The sequence below is a fragment of the Microtus oregoni genome, unplaced genomic scaffold, assembly GCF_018167655.1.
Source record: "Microtus oregoni isolate MIOR12 unplaced genomic scaffold, Mior012 000012F_ref0000307, whole genome shotgun sequence".
NCBI lineage: Eukaryota > Metazoa > Chordata > Mammalia > Rodentia > Cricetidae > Microtus > Microtus oregoni.
This window is the reverse complement of record NW_024543071.1, coordinates 23,335,142-23,348,836: the sequence shown is the minus strand read 5'-3', so window position 1 is coordinate 23,348,836 and position 13,695 is coordinate 23,335,142. Positions and strand designations below refer to the sequence as shown.

General features: G+C 40.7%; 1 protein-coding gene across 1 annotated transcript in view; it reads left to right on the top strand.

Annotated features, from left to right (window-relative positions):
* The window catches only part of Exoc6 (exocyst complex component 6), a 140,422-nt gene extending 127,239 nt beyond the window's left edge, over positions 1-13,183 (top strand). Inside the window, exons 21-22 of the mRNA XM_041661774.1 lie at positions 10,835-10,947; positions 12,075-13,183. Of these exons, the coding sequence (XP_041517708.1) occupies positions 10,835-10,947; positions 12,075-12,207 (246 nt within the window). The 3' untranslated portion in view covers positions 12,208-13,183. The remainder of the gene's footprint in view (positions 1-10,834; positions 10,948-12,074) is intronic.
* The last annotated feature ends 512 nt before the right edge of the window (positions 13,184-13,695 follow it).

Sequence of the window (13,695 nt, the reverse complement as noted above, 5' to 3'; positions counted from 1 at the left end):
CAGTCTAACTTTCAGAATGAGAATGTATTAATAGAATTTCAGAGTTAAATAACTGTTTTGGTAGTTTTTACTCAGTGTGTAGAGGTACACATTTAAAAGAAACAAAATTTTTAATCTTCAAAAAATTGTACATAAATGGTTATTGATGATAGCTAAACCGTGAAAAGAGCTGAATGGTCTTCAGCTGATTATTAGAGAAAGTGTGATACATGGGATAGAATTCACCAACAACAGATAGGAAGTGCTAATCGTTGCTACAATATGAGAACATACTAAGTAAAAAGCCAGTTAAGAGAGACCGCATCGCAGTGACTGCTGATAGCTGTGGATATACTGTGGATATACTGAAAGCCACTGATTTTAAGCAGATGAATTCTACAGTACAGCTCAAAACTACTTTTTTAATTTTTTAAATGATGTATTTTTAAATATATTAAAGTTATAAAAGTTAAAAGAGGAAATTTTTGAAATAGCTGTTATAAATAGAAAGGTTGCCTAAGTAAGGTAAGCTGTTCATGTGATATCAGTATATGTCTGAAATTAGCAAGGCGAGTCTGAGTTAGTGTTGTTTTTCTGAGAGCAGGCGCAGGGGCAGTAAACTCTTAGTGCTATGATATGCTCCGTATCCAATCTATGATACAATCTTAGTACTATGATATGTTCCGTATCCAATCTATGATACAATCTTAGCACTATGATATGCTCTGTATCCAATCTATGATACAATTATTTGCTGGTATTATTTTGAAAAAAAAATAATACGTCAACATAGAAGCTTATACATGTTTCTGATGTTGTTATTTTTTTCTGCTGTGTAGTACTCCACTGTTTAAATGTACCACTTTTCTTATCCATTCTTCGGACAAGGGGCATTTAGGTTGTTTCCAGGTTCTGGAAACAATGCTGCTGTGAACATAGTTGAGCACATGTCCTTGTGGCACGATTAAGTATACATTTTCTGTATGTTACTTTAGCTATGACAGCCACAGGAATTTTGGCAAGTGTAAGAGTTTATAAATCTGATTGTGTTCACTTCCATTATTCACCTCTTTCTTTGAAATTCTAAACTCACCTAATGATGGAGGAAGGTCATTGGCTAATAAAGGCACTGCCCTGGCCCATTTTATTGGTTAGAGGATAGGTGGGAGGAGTAGGCAGAACAGGACGCTGGGAGGAAGAGGAAGTGAGCTCAGAGACTCCACAGCTCTCTCGGGAGCAGACACCTCAGAGAGAGACGCCCTCCCGGGATGAAGCTCCGACCCAGGATGGACTAGGCTAGAATCTTCCCGGTAAGACCGGTTCTCACAGATTATTAGAGATGGGTTGATCGGGATGTGAGAATTAGCCTGTAAGTGCTAGAGCTAAAGGGCCAAGCAGTGCTTAAAAGAATACAGTGTCTGTGTAATTATTTTGGGGCATAAGCTAGCCATGTGGGCGGCCGGGTGTGGGGGACGCAGCCCTGCCGCCCCATATTACTACATTTGGCGCCCAGACGTGTGAACAACTAAACCCACTTAAAAAACCTGAGAAGGCTTAAAAATAAGGGAAAGAGAGTTTAACACAGATTTTTGCTGTTTGTTGGTGGCGTGCTGTAGAGAGATTTCCTGATTCAGCAACAGTAGCAGAAAAAAGGCTGTGTCATTTTAAAGCGCGACTTCCTGGGGCTGTGCCGCCATTGTGATCTCTGTCTGGCTCCTGCGGGAGACAGAGCTTTTGAATAGAGCATTTGGAGTAAAGTGCTACGATTTGTTTGATGGCAACTAGACTCGCTGTGTTCTCGGGTCTACTCTGCTTGCCAGAGGCAAGCAAGCGCCTCATCTAAGAGAGGCTTCCCGACTCAGCTTTAGCTGCAAAGTCTGCAGCTCATTAAGAGGTCCTGCCACGAAACACTTAAACGGTGTTGATGAAAAGCTGAATGCATGCTTTTCGGTTTTCAGCCGTAGCAGGAAAAAAGCTGCACCGTTTAAAAATGCCAGCTTTCTGGGCTGTCCTGCCAGGGCAAACTCTGACTATTTGAGGCAGGAGGGCCGGCTACCAGTGTTGTAGCTCACTTGCTGGCAGGGACCTTGAAATGCCATACAGTTGTTGCAGTAAACATGGCTACAGCCTGTATATCCGCCATGAGGCTGGAAAGCTAAGGAATGGACTGGATCTAGCTGGCAAAGCCACGCCTTTAATCCTACTGATATTGCTTGGTAAATTAAAGACTCATGTGGTCAGAAAAAGAGAGATATACAGTAAAGAGAGATTCAAAGACAAAGAAAATTTTTAAATGGTTTACAGTGTGTTAAAAATATATGCAGACTAAAAGTTGAAGTTCTTAAAGTAAAAAACATAAAAAAAGGAAGAGAGTTGTTGTGTGTGGTAGCACACGCCTTTAATCCCAGTGCCTAGAAGGCAGAGGCAAACAGATCTCTGTGAGTTCAAGGTGTACTAGTTTACACCTTTAATCTTAATGCCTGGGAGGCAGAGACAGGCGGATCTCTGAGAGTTCAAAGACAGCCTGGTCTACAGAGTTACTTCAGGTCAAAGATACAGAGAACCTGTCTCAAAAAGCAAAGAGTTAAAAGTAAAAATAAACGAAATAGAGGTTAAAACAAAGCTGTACAAAGATGGAAAATAAACAGAGAATTTTGATACTGTATGCTATTATGCTCTCTTTGAATTGTTTGAATGCTGAGGAAGGACAAACAACTGCTAAAAGATATTTGTTTATAAATGCTGCTGAACTAATCCAACATAGATACTTTGAAAATGCCTTAAATTTGAAATTTGGATCTAAAGACATGATACTTTGGAAAGGAGTTTCTTATTTTGTTTTCACAGAGGATGAGACGCTGTTCATTTCTTCTATTCCGATTTGGTATGATGGACCACGCCCTCCTGAAGGGTTGGTGTGAACGCCTTCAAAAAATTGCTTCGCTCAACTGCCAACTGAGATGAAACTAGCACACAGGTTATACCATGAAAGACCAAATTAACGACGCCCCCATTCAGCAGGAAGCAGTTTGGAGAGAAATACCTGCGCCCAAATTCCCAAAAAATGTTTATAAATGTTCTTTTACATTTAAAGGGGGATATGATATAGATATGAATAATTTACATTAGTATAGATTTTGCTTTATTGATAGAGATTTAAGGTCAATTTTGTTATATGTATAAGTGTTTCTGATTTTGATTAAGGTATTGTGATTGTGTAGTTCATTTAAATATGTACTGTATAATTAAGAAATATAGGTTGTTAATGGATAATCATCGATAATAGTAAAGCTTGTAGTCATGTTAGTTAGATTTTCTAGATATATAGAGATGTATTTCAGTTAGATAGACATTCTTCATGTCTTTCAAAGATTACAGAATAGGACATTTAATGTTTTAATAACTGAGGACTTTTCATGACAATGAGACACTCTGCTCCTGGCAGCACCAATCTACTTCAAGAGGAAGATGGGCATCGAAGAGGCTCGTTATGGATTTTGATAGCCATTTGGGCAAGAAACTGCTCTTGCCTGGACTATTGCATAAACTGGACACAGAGAACCCGCAGAGAGAGGACTACTGAACTTGCCTAAGGTGAGATGATCTTTCCGGGTTCCTGATTCATGAAAGAGTCTGCGAGACATTCTGCAGGACACAACAGATAGTGACTGAACTGACTTTGAATTTTCCTGCTTTATGGAAATGTCTGCTGGATACCATGGGCCTGAAGGCTGAAGATGGATGCCCCAACGGTACAAAAGAACTTTGGGTGACTGTCCAGGCAGCGAGATGTCTTTGTCATTTCTAGAGTTTGAAGTTTCTTAGTTCTTGTTTACTTAGGTAATATTATATCTTTCTGGTGTCTTTGATGGAGTTAAGAATAGTTAGTTATAGTTTTCCTTAGTTATGATAAAGATTATTGTAACTTTTACTTGATAACTGTTTTGTTATATGTAATTTTGCTATGTTAAAGTTAAAGCCTTTTTTTTTTGTTTAAACCGAAAAAGGGGAAATGATGGAGGAAGGTCATTGGCTAATAAAGGCACTGCCCTGGCCCATTTTATTGGTTAGAGGATAGGTGGGAGGAGTAGGCAGAACAGGATCCTGGGAGGAAGAGGAAGTGAGCTCAGAGACTCCACAGCTCTCTCGGGAGCAGACACCTCAGAGAGAGACGCCATGCCCCGCTCCCGGGATGAAGCTCCGACCCAGGATGGACTAGGCTAGAATCTTCCCGGTAAGACCGGTTCTCACAGATTATTAGAGATGGGTTGATCGGGATGTGAGAATTAGCCTGTAAGTGCTAGAGCTAAAGGGCCAAGCAGTGCTTAAAAGAATACAGTGTCTGTGTAATTATTTTGGGGCATAAGCTAGCCATGTGGGCGGCCGGGTGTGGGGGACGCAGCCCTGCCGCCCCATATTACTACAACCTAATGGCTGCCTAGCAATATCATACAGCATAGCTTAGCATTGAAAATACTCTAAAAAAGGCCTGGGGTGGGAGTCTACACTTTTAATCCCAGCACTTGGGAGGCAGGGGCAGGTGGATAGCTTTGAGTTTGAGACTGGCCTGTCTTAACATAGAGAGTTCCAGGCCAGCCAGGGCTACATAGTGAGACCCTGTCTCAAAAGAAAGAGGGGATGGGGAAGAAGAAAGGAAGGTGGTTGAAATAATAAAAGAAGAAGAAAGAAAAATTAAAAATTCATTTCAAGAACTCTTCGCTTCTGTAGTGAAGTGAGTTAAAGGGAACTGCAGTCCATGGCACCCTGAGCCCACCCTGAGCTTACACTGAGCCCACCCTGAGCCCACCCTGATCTCACCCTGAGTCCACCCTCATCTCACCCTGAGCCCACCCTCATCTCACCCTGAGCCCACCCTCATCTCACCCTGAGCCCACCCTGATCTCACCCTGAGCCCACCCTGAGCCCACCCTGAGCTCACCCTGAGCCCACCCTGAGCTCACCCATACTCCTCATAGAGGGAACCCAGAAGACATTGGCTGAAAGCAGGCTTGAAAAATGGATGTTTAGCTGGGCAGTGGTGGTACACACCTTTAATCCCAGCACTTGGGAGGCAGAGGCAATCTCTGTGAGTTCGAGGCCAGCCTGGTATACAAGAGCTAGTTCCGGGACAGGTTCCAAAGCTACACAGAGCACAGAGAAACCCTGTCTTGAAAAACAAAACAAAAAATAAAACAAACAAAAAGAAAAAGAAAAAGAAAAGAAAGAAAAAAGAAAGATGGATGTCTGAAGAGAAAAGGCTTGGGTGAAGACAGCTTGAAGGCCTTTAACCCCAGGAGGCAAGAAAAAGAGACTGAATTTCATGTTTTTAAACAAAGTCTGTAAAGGCTAATGCTAACCTTATAAGCCCCACTTGCCTAAGGACAGATAACTTCCTGGAATGCTGGGAGCTGGTGTTCTTGTAAGTTAACAAGTCACATGATTTTGCTTCAGTAAGCAAGGTTGGTTGCCCCAACTGTGCAGGATGTACTTGATCACTTGTATATAGGAACTACATCAGGATGTATGCCTGCCCCGGATTGGACGAAGATGGGAAGTGCCATAGCCTTGAGGATTTGGTCTTTAGAGATAGGCACCTGGTCAACATAGCTTGTGGCTTTTCTCTGGGAGTTCCCAGTATGGAGCTGGTCAGTGTCCCATTGTCCTGGCCAGTATTAAATAAAGCTTGCTTCAATTTGACAGCTATAGATTTGGTCTTTGTTCTCAGAGTTTTCAGATTTAATGGTTTTGTGGTCTAGGCTGACCTTGAACTCATGCCTTTGCTTGAGATTACAGATTGCACCACCATGCCAGGTTTTCTGAAGTATTGGAGATTGAATCTAAGACCTCAAGCATGCTAGGCAAGCCTCTACCGATTGAACTACACCCATTGCCCCTTGTATGGAGTTCGACTAAATTCATATTGGCTTATCTAAAATTATCCCCTCAGCTTCCTCTAGAGTTTTCTGAATGTGGTATTTGCACAGAAAGGGGAAAGTCTATGCTTGAAAAAGCAGATGGTGCTCATTTGATACCATTGTCTGGAAAAGACAAGAATTCTCCAAGAAAGGGCAATAAGATCTTTCTTCTTCAATTCCCAGTAGCCAATTATGGAGGATTTGTTTGAAGGGCAAGTGTTTCGGCCTCAGCGTTGTACTGGGCTTAGGAGTTTTGTTGTCCTTAAGTCTCTGAAGCACACTAGGAACCTTGCGTCAGCTTTGTTTCTTGAAGGCTAAGGAAAAACGATCTTCTGGTTTACTTTTGGAATTTGCAAAGCGACCCTGAAGTCCCAGGTGGATTTAGTGTTTGGAAAAGGGAATTTGGGGGAGTAAGGCTGCCCCTGAGCCCCCAGGTCAGCGTTTACAAAAGCAAACCTGGTGTCCCCAGTTGCTTCTCTCTTGAGGTTGGCTTGGCTTTATTTTTCTTCTGTCTTGGGTCACTGCCCCTGAGGTGCTTCAAAAGCAAAATCCGAAAGACACAAAACAAAACTAAACCAGATTCAAGGGAAAATGAACCGACACTGTGGGTTCAGTTTTACAAAGGCAAAAGGCATTCTTCAGAGCTCCACAGAATGGTTTAAGTCTGCCCACATTCACTGTGTCATTTGCATAAATAATCTCAACAGATTTGAGACCCCAAAAATCTACAGATTCAGAACCAATCTATAGGGTAGGGAACTGGCAGCCAGCTAAATGGAGCAGCGTGAAGGATTCCTCAGTGATTCTGAAGTGACTCCACTTTCGAGCGTACGAGAGGGGCCACCCATGCTACCATTTTATTCCTTAAGCTGATCTTCTTGTTCGCTGAACACACAGGAAGCACTAAGGAAGTAAACCTTAGAACTTACAGATATAAATCCCCTTGATGTGTTAACAGTTGTTCTGGAGGGGAACTGGGTCCTTACTAAGAGAGGGTACTAATTTCAAATGATCTTTTAGGCCGTGATGAGATGGAACGGAAGCACCACTGTTTCGCTGCTTGCTTTTGTGTGATCCATACTTCCCCAAAAAACTTGAAGATTCGTTTTACTTGGCTATTGGGACAAACCCACTTACAGAACTTAATACCGAGTCTCATTATCATGTGCCCTACTTTATCCTTTAATAAGCGTTTGGGAAGTTGCTTTTGGATAATGTGGTGGTGTTTTGTTTTTGTTCATGTTCCATCTATCTTTGAACTCTGTGTATCTGTGTTAACTAATGTTTCATCTGTTGAGACCATGCCTTACTGTTTTGTTTTTACAAGACTAAAGCATTTTTTAAGTTTAAACTTTTTAATTTTATTTGGTTTTTCAAGACAGGATTTTGCTGTAGCTTTGGAGCTTGTCCTAGCTCTTATAGACCAGGCTGGCCTTGAACTCACAGAGATCCACCTGCCTCTGCCTCCCGAGTGCTGGGATTAAAGGTGTGCACCACCACTGCCCGGCTGAGGCTAAAGCATTTTATGTGATTACTACAAACTTATTGTTTGTTCACTGCCTTCTGAAGGGACCAAAACTTGAAACATTACTGTCTGTAATGGGGGCTTTAATATTAACAGTGCAGCATCCTGGGAAACCTGGACAGTTCTAAGGGGAAGTCCCCAGGGCAATGGCAGGATGTGGAGTAAAGCTGAGTACTGGTGTTTCCCGACGAGCCCTCCACCTCCCTCCCCTTACCATCATATTCTGACAGCAGGGCATCCCCAGGGGTCATGCTGTTCCAGTCAGAGCCAGCTGTGTGAAAACCTGTGGGACCCTGGCGTAAAGTCCAGAGGTGGATTAATCTGTTCAAACCAGACTGATCTACATAGCAAGTTTCAAGTCAGCCAAGGCTACATGTTGAGATGTTTAAAAGTAAACAAAACAAATCAGAAAGGTAAAAATGGACTTGATGTTAGGGATGAGACCTCATTTCTCAATGAGACCGTGAGAGAATACACCCGCTCTACCAAATAGCCCAGTGAAGCCTGGGAGAGATGATGCGGACAGTTGCCAGCATTGTCAAGGTGTTTTGATGTTGTTGTTTTGTGTTTACTTAGTCCAGCAGCATTATGGGTTTGAAAAATCCATATGCACATGGAAAGGAGAGATTTGAGTATGAAATCAGCATGACTTCTGGCTCCATTCTTCCTCCTTATCCATACCCATTTTCTTTTAAGACATAGACTCTGAAGTGCTGCTCCAATGGACAACCATTTATTCAGGAACCGAGAGTGACGGCAAGAGAGTAGCAGGCAATCGTGGTTTCCACCGTTTTACATATTAAGCTGACAGTAGTTTCCTCCTGTGTTAATAGAGTTCACATTACTAGGGTTTGTGTGAATAATTTTTTAAAATAATTTCTTTATGTGAGCTTCAAAATATAACTGTTTCTTTGTTAATTTATCACCACTTAATAATGTTCACTCCTTGAGGAAAGGAACAGTGTCTAGTTGTTATACTGTCTTCTGGTGTCTAATATTAGGTATGTAGCACATTGTAGGTGGGCCATAAACATTTGCTGAATGATTAAGTAAATTTTCTCTAGATATCTGGCATTGGTGTTGAATTCCTTAAACTTTAACCACAGGTTTCCATAAATATCTACAAATTACACATGGTACATGTTTTATAAAATATTTATGTTAATGTGAGTATATAGATTAGAATCTGGTAGGTACATTAAATTTTATACTTTCTATAATCATAGTGATTTGCAGTGAATATCTGCGTATGATGTCTGGTCTTGTGTACAAATTACAATCACAGTATTTCTATTGAGGAAAGACTTTCTTTGCTGGAAAAGGGCCATGGTCTTCACAGCTGTGGTTGGTTGGTTCAGTAGACGGGCTCTTTCTCCCCACCTGGAGGTGGTAGTGCAGCCTAAGAGAGAAGCAGCCTCGCTGACAGACTCTTCCTTTCCCAAAGGTCACTGGATAATGCCCTTGAAGAAAGGCCTGTCACAGCCAGTGTGTAGTGGTTACTTTCTGCAGACTGTGGGAATGACCCCATTCACATGAAGAATTACACATAGACAGACAGAGGAGCCTTCCCAGTGAGACTGCTAACATTTTAACAGAAGTATGATGCTATCTTTAGTTCTAGCAGTAAAGCATGTTTACTATAGAATATTAGGACAATAAAGAAAATAAGTTATTTGTAACCCCACTATAAAAATGATACCATTTTGGCATATTTTCAAATTTTCTTCTATTTATGGGGTTTTCTGTAATTAAGTAGCAATATACATTATAACCATCTTCCTAAGCCATTTAAATTTTATGTAGATGCTTTTATGAAGCATGTGGTAGTCTCTGTACGTTCTACCTTACTGTTAGCAGTTTATCTTTTTTCCCTTATGGTGGTGCTGGGCATTGAACCTAGACCTTGCGCACACTAGGTATGTGTTTCTTCATATGGAGTAGACTATTCTAATTTGTTCTGTAACCTAATAAAAATGTTGGAGCTTACTATCTCTGTGCATGGCTTTTTGCCATCCCTTATTATTTTTCCTATAATTCCTCTCTTATAAGTATTATTACCAATCCAAAGAAAATCACTGCTTTCTGGTTCTTAAGCCCATTGTAGATGATAGTCTGTCAAGCAAATTATCATCAAGTATATGAAATTAATGTCCCTTGGGAAAATGTGTTACCAAACAACAATGAAAAATCATGCATACACTCTCTTTTTATTATCAGACAGTACCCTTTTCTATTATTTTATTAGAGTTTCTATAACAGTGTTTCACTTTCTGTTGTGGGAATGTTCTCTTGTCTAAAAAGAAACAGAGCAACCATTAGTCGTTAATATTTTCATTATTGCACTTCCAACCTTTACAAGTGTCTGCATAACAGTTGCAAACTGATGGAGAAAATCAGAGTCAAACAGCCCCTCACTTTCCCAAGAAAAAGTTGGTTTCTCCTAATCTTTTTTCTTTTTGGTGGCTTTAATTACCTTAAATGCTTTTATTCGTCTTCTAGTTACTGGTTCCACGCACACATCCTGTAAGTAAATATAAGTGCTTCCTTCGTGTGAAAGCAAAACCAAGAGAACCCTTATTTATGAAGTGTGTTTTTAAAAGAATATAAAAAAACTGAGAAGATAGTTAAGTAAAGCATCCAGCTTCCTGAAACAGTTCAGATGGGGAGAATAGGAAGTGGGCTTTAACCAGCTTAAAGGGATTAGGGCCTTTAAAGGTGGTTAAGGATTGGATGCTTTGGGTTAGGCCTGGCGTTGCTTTTAAAAGATTATAACAATATTTGACAATGATTCTAAATGGAGTTTATAAAGCAAATTGTCAGTTTTGAGACACACTATGGAAAACAGAGAATGTCTTTTGTTGTTGTTGTTTGTTTACACAAAATGATTGGCTAGAGTTAAGAAGCCGAGTCCTGAAGCCCAGATTCCATCACGGTATCTCTCACCGAGGAGAATCCAGCAGAGGTTGTGTAATGCACTTCACTGAGATTATCTGAGCTTTTGCTCTAAATTACTTTAGGAAAGTCAGGCTGTAAACAGCTTCTTTGAAAGGTAAACACAGTTCTTTCCAATTCTACACACAGTGGCACGAGCCTTGCCGCCCGAGTCGCGGATAGTACACAAAGATAAAAGCTGTGAGCATCAGTACAGGTGTGAACATGATTGTGAGAGTGTGCCGTACAGTTACATGGAAGTGTCATAAATCTTTAGAGCAGCAGCCACTGATGATTTTAGCAATTCCAAAATAAAAAATATGAACATGATTTTGGTTGTGAAGTACACTAGTAGTGTTCTTAAAATGAATTTCCTTATTTTATTGTAGAAAGAAAATCATGCGGACATGACAATAGCATATTCTTCATTTATATGTGGGTCGCTGTCCAAACGCTGACATGATGTTTCCACTCTCTTCCTCAGCTCCTTGACTTGTTTATGGTTTGGGACTGGTCCACTTACCTAGCTGACTATGGACAGCCAGCCTCCAAGTACCTTCGTGTGAATCCTCACACGGCCCTTACGCTTTTGGAGAAGTGAGTATGTTCCCAAAAGTTGTTTTTGTTTTTATTTTATGTAGCATTTTACATAGGGTTTGATTGCATGATAAAGAACTAGAAATTTCTCTAAAAACAAAAATGTCTCGATGGAGTTTTTAAAAAGCCAGTACAGCCAGGTATGAGGTGTGTGCCGACCCTGAGGCGGGGATCATGAGTTTGGGGGAGCTGAGGCTGTAGTGAGGATCGTGAGTGAAACATGGGGGAGGGGGGGAGAAATTCAGTCCGTTTGATGAACAAAAGATGTCTCTTTCTTGCCTTTCAGAATTATTTTGATTATGTATGTGAGGAAAACATTCTTCCTAATGTATTTCATACATCTCAGGCTCAGTTTGCTTTATAAATATGTTACTGGAAGCCTGGACTATTTAGCACAGTTGTTCAGTGCTTTGTGCTAGGGCCTGAATCCATCCCTCGACTGGAGAGAAAATGGGGCTCCTTAAAAATAAAATAAAATAAAATAGGGCCACGGAATGGAATGTTTGCCTCAGTAGTATCTAAGTCTTGGATTCTTTGAAGGTAGAGAAAGACGTGATTTGAGAAAATGATACTGTAAAAGGTGAGACAGCCAAACACAGTGCTCCTTTTCCTGTGCTCAGTCAGAGCTTGTTTAAAATGTACAGTTTTGTGTTAACATTGTCTGTTTTCCCAAATTTCAAAGTGTCTGTGGTTATTTTATTTGAAAGGATGTAAGAAACTATACACAATTTATATAAAGTGATTTTATAATGCCATGAAATGCTACTGAGGCAAAAACATTACATTTTAAAATGTCCCACTTCTGCCCTCACGTGGTCTTGCTGTGAATGTGTGCTACAGCCCATGCAGGGCATTCGAATAGATATTTGAAAACAACACGGTGTTTGACAGCTGCGTGTCTTAGATTTGTGTGCTAGTGCAAGACCATCATTTTCTGTCTCTGCCTGGTTCCTGTGTTCGGAAGTTTGATAGCACAGGTTTTCCTTTCAAGCACTGAGCTGGTGTTGGATAAGGCAGATCATGTTAAAAAAAAAAAAAAAAAAGAAAGAAAATAGAGAGGAGAGAGAGAGAGAACTCATCGGCAGCAGCTTTTCTTTTTCAGCATTTATGTCTGTATGTGTTTGTAGGATGAAGGACACCAGCAAGAAGAATAACATATTTGCCCAGTTCCGGAAGAACGACCGAGACAGGCAGAAGCTGATAGAGACGGTCGTGAGACAGCTCCGAGCCTTGGTGACTGGTATGTCCCAGCACGTGTAGACACACCAGGTCCACAGCTGAGTGCGTCTCTGTGGCCAGCACTGCTCATGAGACAAGAATTTGTTTACAGAAGTAAAAACACAGTAGAGGAAATACACTGATGAGGGCTTAAACAAGCAATGGTGACAAACATCATTTGTATGGATTTTTAAATAATTGAATACTATTTTATATATAAAATGTAAGATTAATTTTTTCAATTTCAGAGGAAAAGTCAAAAGTGTAATATATAAATCCAATAAATTGTATATGAAACTGATTGCAAATATTAGAAAAACCCGTGTCTCTGCTTGTAAGTGTTCTTTCTGTAAGCTTGAAAGCGCTCCTGTTATGCCATCACAGCTTGGGCTGCAGCCGCTGCTGAGAAGGGAGTACTTGGCTGTCATTGTTGGACTTTTAGCTCTTATTTTCACCTCAGTTTGACTCATGTGCCTAAAATTTTTATTTCTGCCGATTCTGAGGAGGAAATACACAAATCTTGAAAGTTCCTGAAATCAAACACAGTTCACCAGGAACATAAACTTGGGTAGCTTAACCACTCGTAATATGAAGAAAGAGTTTGGGTTTTCCAAAGATGTTGTATTTCTTGCAGTTGACCCGTTTTTAAAGTTTTAGTTTGGTTTAGATGAAAAGAGCAGGCAGTTAAAGGGCTGTTTCCATCAGGTGTGGCTGTGCTATCTAGTTAGAGAGCAGATCTCAAGGCTGTGGACCGTGGAAACTAACCAGACCAACTGAAGTCTGAAGCCTACAGCCAGTGTACACTTTCCTTTGGATAAATCACAGTGGCACAATGACAATGTAAACCTGACCTTTGTTTTCTCCCCAATGTAATTATGCTCAACCCCCTCCCCTTTGCATTTTCAGGATTTATGCTTGTAGACTCCCTGACTCTGTAAAATAAGTATGAAGAGTTATGCTTACATGTATGGATTTTGTGATAAAACATTAAAAAGGTTGAGAGCTGTTGAAGATGCTATTTCAAATATTCAGAGTTTCTTATTTAAAATAGCCTCCTCCAGAAAAGGTCTGTTATTTCCTAATGATCAGATTGCACATGGCACAAAATGAAATAGATTTGTTCTCTTGACAAAAATACTCCAAGTATTTAACATTTTAAAATCATTACATGAAAATACAATAATTCCTCAGACACAGTTCATTCTATACTTGAGTTAGATATGGGGAGCAGGGCGCTCTGAAGATGTTGGAGTACCCTCACTCTCTGGGTACTTGGGAAGGCTCTGGCTTTGACCCAGAAAGAGGAACCTCCACATCCCCTGGAGCAGACTTCCCCTCCCTTATAAGGGCTTCTCTGTACCCTTTCCAGAAAACTAGGTCACCTCCATACCTCTACACACACACGCCCCCCCCACACACATGCACACACACACACACACACACGCGCGCACACACACACGGCAAGATTGCATTGTTATCAGGCGGATAGACCTATAGGCATTGCAGCCTGGAGTGAGATACAAAGCTCAA